The sequence below is a fragment of the Botrytis byssoidea genome (assembly GCF_014898295.1).
Source record: "Botrytis byssoidea strain MUCL 94 chromosome Unknown BBYS_007, whole genome shotgun sequence".
Classification (NCBI taxonomy): domain Eukaryota; kingdom Fungi; phylum Ascomycota; class Leotiomycetes; order Helotiales; family Sclerotiniaceae; genus Botrytis; species Botrytis byssoidea.
In genome coordinates, this window is record NW_024065848.1 from 1,250,874 (window position 1) to 1,259,744 (window position 8,871).

The 8,871-nt window shown below is 43.9% G+C and overlaps 2 protein-coding genes across 2 annotated transcripts; one reads left to right on the top strand and one right to left on the bottom strand.

The window, feature by feature from the left end:
- Positions 1-1,515: 1,515 nt before the first annotated feature.
- Positions 1,516-3,952, bottom strand: EAE97_004440 (uncharacterized protein; the record flags this gene model as incomplete). Its single annotated transcript, XM_038874952.1, has 2 exons — positions 1,516-3,720; positions 3,776-3,952. The coding sequence occupies 2 exons, from the start codon at positions 3,950-3,952 to the stop codon at positions 1,516-1,518; spliced, it is 2,382 nt and encodes a 793-aa protein (XP_038734396.1).
- Positions 3,953-5,882: 1,930 nt separating this feature from the next.
- EAE97_004441 (uncharacterized protein) lies at positions 5,883-6,221 on the top strand (the record flags this gene model as incomplete). Its single annotated transcript, XM_038874953.1, has 1 exon — positions 5,883-6,221. One exon carries the CDS (start codon positions 5,883-5,885, stop codon positions 6,219-6,221), a length of 339 nt encoding a protein of 112 aa, XP_038734397.1.
- Between the last annotated feature and the right edge of the window lie 2,650 nt (positions 6,222-8,871).

Sequence of the window (8,871 nt, forward strand, 5' to 3'; positions counted from 1 at the left end):
CCACGCTATACTACACTATACTATACTACTCATGATTCCACCCCAACACTAATACGATGAGTCAGTTCACCATCTAGTTCACCATCCAGACTCCAGATCTCAGTCCATCATCCATAGACCCATAGACTCTAGAGGGAAGAGGAAAAGCCTGGTTTTACACATACGACATTGCATCACGTCATTGATTCACACACGGATAATAGATGAAATAGTACAATGCAAGCAAGTAAGATATGAACAATTCAATAAGATCAGGTGAAAGGAAAAAGAAGGCGACGCTATCACGCCCAATTTTTGATTTCCAGCTACACCCACAAGACACACTACTCTATCTTTCCCTCCCTTCTTGCTCATCATCCCATTGAACCCCCTCCCCTCCTCTAGACATTTGCCACTAATCTAAATACAGGATTCCCAACCTCCCTCCCCAACGATCCTGAAAATCTCTTCCTCATCCATCTACCTTCCGACACACCTCACCCATATCTATCTACCCCTAAAATCTCTGCCATTTCCTCCCTCTTCCATGACAATGACATACCGCCCAGCAGTTTCAATCGAGGTATCTTCCAACCTCACTAGCCAACACGGCATAAGAGCGATGACGTCCTTTCTTTCCAAGTCCTCCAACCATGCATGAAAGCACAGTCAATTCTTCCTAGGACCTTCCCTCCTGATATCCAGGAACGAGGATCTTCCCCAGAAAATCCCTTCCTGCAGCAAATCTCTAAATGTTCCGTCCCAGGATAGCCCTAACCAGATATGTACGACAAAAGAAAGACAAAAGGAACAAGGAAACTGTTATAATTAAGTAGATGTATCATCCCCGCCACAAATATGCATACCCTTAGAAACCCCTTCCTCTGCCCGTCCCGCCAGAGCCGCAAATCCCAGATCCCTTTCCCCATATCCCGTGCCCGTATTTTTTTGGTGAAGATGGTCTTGAAAACATGTGAGTTGTACAGTAATGTGCGACCAACGTAGAATAAACAGGTTCACTTCCCCCAATTAACTGCCGCCACGTGGCTCGCCTGAGAATCAACATTGACCCTGAAAAATAGGAAAATAATAACATGTATATAATTCGGTCCTGGCATTCAATTGAATTTGCTACAGGCCACATCCATAGAAAAATTTGATGACAAATGAGATATTGTTCGAGTGCTGTGAAGCAATTTTTTTCCATTGAATCTTCGGAAAATAGAATTTAGTGCAGTCTATGAAGGGGTATTTAGAAGACGAGAAAAAATGAACACTAAGAAGCGCTTCTATAGGCGCGACGATGCTCAGGGGTATGAAGCTGGAAAATAAAATCAAAAGAAGGTTTCGATATCAACATTAAACGCCGCAGATGAACTCGCTAGACCCAGCTGTGCTGGTGTATAGTAAACTGATGTCACAAAGAACGTTTGAACAAAAAACTGACCCCGCCATATATCTCCCAAAACACCATGCAATGTAGATACCCCGAAACTTTTCCTCCAAGTATTTTACAAATTGACGATAGAGGATCGTCTAGAATCGATTTTGTGCCGCGAATATACTAGCAGCAGCAGATGCTGCCCACTCATTTTCCTCATAATCGTATGGTGGTGTCGAGGATTGCTTGCTAGATCCATGGTTTTTTGGAGTTGGTGAAGCATTGTTCAAACCTTGGCCAAAGAGTACCGAATTACCATTAGCGGACGGGGAGGGCGTAGGGTATGGATTTAGACCAGTATTACTACGTGATTGTCTTGATGGTTGTCGATGATCGGTCTGTACTGAATTTCCACGTTTCACTGTTTTTTTCGTGGAAATTGAAGCTTCGTCAAGCAATTCGTCTTCCTCATCAGGAGTCTCGTATTGTTGAACTCCTGGGATTTGGCTCCTCCTGTTCCTAGTAGGTATGGGTGCAACAGACCTTGGAATATCGGCAGTCGAGCGCGGTGCTTGTTGATGAGGCACAGAGTGATGTCTCTTTAAAACACTACTTGGATTGATTTGATGACTTGGTGGTATAGGAGGGCAATTGGTACTTTGTGGTGAATCCAAGTTTTGCTGTACGTTACGCAATGCCTTATCTAATGCCTCGGAAGAATCGACTTTTTGCGGAGCAGGACTCGCAGGCTGATTACTATCCAATACCATCGACGATCTATTGCTCGACCAAGGTCCGCATCCAGCCTGTGCTTCAAGGTCCATTGATTTCGGTGACATAGGAGTTGTAGATTGTCGACCAGAGAACCTTCTCGCACGTTTCCTTAAATGAGAAAAGAAACTTTCCTTGTGACCACTTGGAGGAGATACTAGACCTGAATTTCCATTCAGTGCCATTTCAGCTTGCTGTCGATGGATTTCCGCATAATGATTCGTGCTCGAAGCAACTGATAATTGACGACCAATTTTCTTCGAACCTTTATCATTTTGTCCAGAATAGAGATCATTGTACGATGATGTTCTGCTGTTTGCTTGTGCTGTTGCAGTATCAGAGATTGGCGAGATTGGTTTAATTGTCGGTAAAATCGGCATTGGCGCTGCGTTAGTAGCTCCCGAAGCCCATGTTGACCGCTTTGCCGCAGGCTGACGTGTCTTAGCGACGGGGATTTCACTAATTGTAGCTGTAAGCACCGGTGAAGGTTTAGATGCCACGTTCTCTTTCTCCTTTGTTGGAATTGCTGCAGTGTTAGAATTATCATTTCGACCGATGAGGGATTTTCTGAACCAGGAAGGTTTTGCTGTTGCAGCCGGTGTGGCGTCAGAGAATTCCTTTGAGCTACGATAGCTGAGATCGGAATGTTTGCGACCTAGTATCCTGGATGATGACTTGGGCCTTAATGGATCCACAGCATCAGTAAAAAATTCGTGAGCCATAGCCTGAGTCGATGTTGGGCGACTCTTAGGATCCCACATCAAACACCACGTGACGAATTTTGCCAACGATGCTGGCCATTGAGGCGTCTGAAGAATCGTGTCCATGGAATGTGGCGCCATTTTTGGGAATGAGAAGCCAAGTTTGCCGGCCAGTCTCGTACCTTCTCTCCAATCACCTCCACCAACTCTCTCACCAGCCTTGTTGTACCAGTTACCTGGACTACCCATGATTTCACACACCCTCCAGACCTGATCGACTTCGTTTCCTCCAGGGAATAAAGGTTTCAGAGTTGCAATTTCCACTGCCATAGCACCAATTGCCCAAATGTCCACTGGAGCTGAATACTCTCCTGCTCTTAATAATACTTCTGGCGCTCTGTACCATCTTGTTGATACATATGTTGTATAAGGTAACTTCGAATGAGTTTCTCGTGCAAGACCAAAGTCGGCAATCTTGACTGTGTAGGCTGGTGGTGTGGAAGGAGGAGTGACCATAGCAGAGTATCGTCGGAATGAGTTTCCTGAATCCTGTGCTGATGTGGAAACGAGAATGTTTTCTGGTTTGATATCGCGATGAAAGAACTGATGAGCGTGAATATGCTCGAGTCCTTGCATGATCTGGAAGAGGATACTCTTGACACTAGAAACATCCAGGCACTTGTGGTCACGAGCCTTCATCAATTGATACAAGTTTCCATCCATGTACTCCATGGCAATATGTAACTTCTTCGTAAAAGGATCGAGAAATATATCTAATGCTGGGACGAGGTGTGGATGAGGTGGTAATGTCTTTAGAAATACGACTTCTCGTAGCTCTAGACATGGTTGAAATGATTCAAAAGTCTTCTTCATCGTCTTGATAGCAATCTATAATTGTTTCGTCAGCTTTAACAATTCCTCCGTCGACTCTGTCTAAACTTACGATTGTCCCACGTCGAGCTACACTGGCTCCTGCCCCACGTACTCGAGCTAGAACAACACTACCAAAGCTTCCATCCCCAATATCCTTCAATACTTCGAACCTGTCTTCCAACGCTTGTCCTTGTGAAGCTTGAGGGGTCGAAGACCCTCGGTGGGTTAAATCGTACGCGACTGTCATGTTTGTAGATCTAGTTTGAGGTATGTGTTGTAGTAATGTATATATGTATTTGAATAATAAATGTTCGTATTAGATGACCGACAGTGAATACTGAATGAAATTGGCTATGTTAGCAAGCACTTTCGTCACGTTCGAGCATCAGATGTCAACCATAGTGAATGTCAGGAGATTTGACTTACCAATGCTGCCGCGTATATGGCTCTACAAGAGCTTTCTTACTTTAATCGGAGCATTCATGTAACGCAGCTGTCGATGGTAGTAGGTAACGATCGAGATGATAACGATATGTTTTGGATGTCCTCCGTGAGATTGGAAATGAGTGAAGTAGCGAATTGAAAGATCAAGAAGTTGATCAGGTAGAGAGATGTAATGGGATGTCTGAGAAAGGGTCCAAGGGTAGGAAAGGAGCCGTTACCAAGAATCGGGAGTGCGGGTCTTGACCCGCTAGAGCAAGAAGACTTTCGACGATCAAATAGAAGGACGGACGACTCGTGACGTTTTTGGGTTAGTATTTGAATGATAGGAGAAGCTGTAATAGATCAAGGGCTTTTCGTAGTTTCTTGATGTGCGACGTGGGGGAGTCGATGGCTTGCTTGTTGTAGGTGGATATCGCAAGCGCATGAGAGTCAGTCAAAAAGGAAAGCACTGGCATGGGTTGCATGAACTTTGAATTGTCGAAACTACCAGGCCTTGAACCGTGGAAACTTGCAAGACCTCAAGCTTCGCGCTTTCTCTGGTTTGTGTTTTATTAAGTTCCGCAAATTCTTCCAGAAGACAATCTTCGGGGCATGAACAGCTCGGGGGTGATGGTAATAACCAATTTCGCTAAGATCCACTTTGACATCGAACAGTAGATTGGATCTTTTAGTAGTTCCTTCAGGGGTATATGATGCCAGAAATGGGTGAGTCTCGAATGGATATTAGATAATTGGCATTATTTGTATTGATTGATTTGTTCTCGTACCGGGTTATAATTAACAAGGAGGGAGGAGGAGTTTGGAAGGAAGAAGGGTCAGAAATGAAGGGTCTGTAAGTTGCGGGCGTGTGTATGAATGGTACAAATGGAACTGGTCCGAAGTATGCATGGACTGTATGTACTAAATAGGTAGCGAGCGAGTGATTTTGGGAGGTTTCTCTTCTTCCTGTGCAATGCAGTGTTTGGATTGCTGATGCTTGATTATGCTGGCTGACGGATTTATTTGAGGTTATGCGTGTAGGTGTGAGTGTGCGTGCGTTCGTGCGTGTGTACGGTAGGTACGGTATGGTATGGTATGTACGTGTGGGAACTGATACTGCGAGTTACATGCGAGATTGTGGGGACTTGTCTCGAACAACACGCTGTTTAGCTGAATTAAGTCTTGAGCGCACCGTGATTCTGTAATTCTGTAAATCAAATAGGAAAAGAGAGCAAAATCGCCAGTGCTTTGCTGGTTTGGAATCCCTGATAGATATCGGCTAAAAAGTTTCGATTGCTTCTTGTGATGCCAACACAGCGGCCGAGTAAAGAGTGTGATTATGCTGATTCGATGAGAATGCGGATTAATTCAATAATCAATGGCCCTTGGTGGCCCCGGGGAAGTTGATACCTCGAAGTACCTAACGACTTCAAGTAATATCTCTCTGTCATGTACGAGTATGGCCCACGGATTATCAATGGATTATTGAATCTTGATGTAAAGAAAAATGAATGAAGAGGGGCTTTAGAGGCGGGGCGGCCTTTGGGTCCTCTTTTCTTCTTCTTCTTCTTCTTCTTCTCTTTCCAATCAATTGAGGTTATATTAAAGGAAAGTCAAAAGGGTTTTGATTCTTGAATCAGAATAGTGGATTGCGATGGAAATAATGGATGGTGGATGATGGATGGGCCATTTTATTAATTGTTTTGTGTATTGTGTTTAGTGTTTTTCTTGAAGCCAACGAGAGATACCTAGATATGCAGAAGAAGATCAAAAAGGGCAGAGGAAACCCCCTCAATTGCACTGAGCTAGTATCTCATGATGTACAATTCAATAACCATCATGATCAATGTGCACACGAAGGAGGAGCCTTTTCTCTTGGGATCAGCAAGTACAATACGATGATACGGTTCAGATCCAAAGAATGTGAGGCCGCGATGAAATTCGAGGCGTTGGAGGGTGACACTGATAGGAAAGGAAAGGAAAGGAAAGGAAAGGAAAGGAAAGGAAAGGAAAGGAAAGGCAAGTTGTGCGGTGTTGTGTTGGATGTGACTTTGAGAGGTGGGAGGCAAATGAGAAGAGAGTGTGAAGTGTGATGAATCGTGAAAGTTTCTGAAGCTTTCGCTTTCTAGAGCAGCTTAGTGGTTGAGGTGTCAAGATTGACTTCCGATAACTACCTACCTACCTACCCAGCTAGCTAGCTAGCTACCTTTGTTTAACATCCGCCCTGAAAATACTACTCTCTGCCCCGGTGGTAATTACCTACCTACCTAGCAGTCAGTATCTTTGAGTTCAGCCAGAGATATTCTAATTCAAAGACTTCCATTCCAGTCAAGTGAACCCTCCACAGTTGCAGACCACCCGGTGAACTCACAGTACGGTAAGTAATTGGAAGCCATTCAGAAAGTTAACCAGTTAACCAGTTAACCAACCCACTTCATACTTGGGTATCATATCATTATCACAAGACCATCTGTAATTACAGATCGACCACATCCCTCCAAACCCAAAATCCATCACCATGGCATCAAAGCTTACTTATTTCGATAAATGGATGGATGGATGGATGGATGAGATGGGATTGGATTACACTGATTGATTGATTCATTCCGATTCCATTCCCATATTTCTCCCCAAACTCGGATTGTCAATGCATACCATACCGTACCTAACCTTTCCTATGATACTGACTAGGCTAATCCTCCTCCATACGGTACAGGTGAGAGGGAAAAATGCAGCCGTTGTTCTATTGAGTCGATAGCAGTGCTTATTCCGTAATTCCGTAATCAATCGTACAGACAAATACCGTAAATATGCCCTTGCCTCCTCGAGTCATGCAGTTTTACTCTTCACTTCCTCTTCTTCATATTATACCATTTATATTTATACTAAATCAAATCAAATCAAATCAACTCTGTATTAACTTATTTAGTCCTCCATCCATCACCATTCATTTTATTTCGCCGTAACCTCTTTTTGTCTGCTCCAGAGTCTAAATGCTACACTCCCAATTTAGGGTAACCATTTACCTGCCCCCTTCATTTTAGCGTCCCCAGCACTGCAATGACAGGTTCCAAACAAAATCTTTATTTTTATCACCAGCCATTCACACACGTAGGTGCATTTCGGTGTCAAAGCCACGCTGGAACAACTGCCGATTCTGCAGTGGCTATTCTAGAAATATACTTAGAAGAATTGGGACTTAAGCATAGCTTTGGGGCTGTGACCATCAAGGACGAGCACATGTCAAATAAATATCACCACTTATTACTTGATCAAATATGTTGATCGGGAATACCTACCTACACCTGCAGTTAGAGTTTTTTTCTCAAAAAATAGGGGAACTCCCGTCACCCTCGGAGAACAAGTGGGAAGTTGGGAGAAGAAAATGTCGGAAGATTCATATTATTAATGCCTGCTCCATTGGTGAACAATGCGTACAGTCATAAATCATCACTCCACTCCACTAATATATCTCATAATTTATCATCTGGACCATTCGTGAGTCGTGTTTCGCCGCCCCGTGTATAAATCTTCCATATAATCCCATGCCTACGCCGTATACATGTTAAATCGGGTTTCGTGCCATCAATGCAAGACTGTCCGGGAGTAGGCTCGTTGTATACATGCCTAACTGGATAAGATTCAGAGAATTAGGACTCTCATACCGCTATGGCCTTGGCAAAAAGAAACTATCTAATGAAAGACAAGATGATCTAGTGGTGTTTTGTGCACCCTATGTTGTGTATGCAATCCATTACACTGACCTAATTCAACCAAGCATCCAGCCTGGGAATGTTTTACTTCTCCCCAAGTAACATGACGGAAGCTGACTGCGCGTATCATGGATTCATGAAAAAAATGAAAATGAACATGGCAAATGGACTGACTGTGTTTATTTTGGCCTCTTTGTTGCAATCTTTCACTTGATACATCGTGCTTCATGTAAGATTTTTATCTGCCTATCTAGTTATCATTCATCTGTGGCTTTATACGAAGTATACCCGTCCCAATGGGCATCAGTAACACCATCCGCGCGCGCCCCTTTCTTCTCTTTACCATTTTGAAAAACCTTCTTCAGACTTTTGACAAAGTGACAGTTGACAGCCCATTTTGTCTTAGTCTTTACGATTAACTTACCCTATCCTTGCCCGCTCTTGTGGATATGGTTCGGGTATCATTCCCCACTACACGTGGTCTTCTGAGTCTACGATTTTAGCTCTCCCGGCTTCCGCTGTCGACGGTTCCAAAAGCTATCGATGGGCCGGCACGCTTTTTGGCTTGAAAATTTGTTCGAGGAGGCTGGGAGGCTGGGAGTCAGGTTTTAATGTGTGAAAACTGTAGAGTCTATTCATCGTCATATTGGTCGATAATGACCCTGAATGATGCCCCTGTATCTGTATCCCACAAAAAAAACGCCTGCAGAATGGTACGGTTGAATTGGCATGATTGATTGTGGTGCCCGGACTTCTTTGATGTAACGTGATCAAAAAATAATCATGCCATAGGGAAGGATGCGACCTTACGGTAGGGAAAAAACAAAGAGGGCATATCGAAGCCATGCTAGCTGCTATATCCTCGCATATCTGGTAATGGGCTAGTTTTGTCTTCTTCCGCTGAAGATCCTGATTGACACGTTTCACCCTGTCCGTAATCCACACTATCGGGTCTCATTCGAGGCTGGAAGGATAGCGCAAGTCTAACGGTTGCTTGCATATGCGAGCTGAGCGGTGTGATATAGGATGA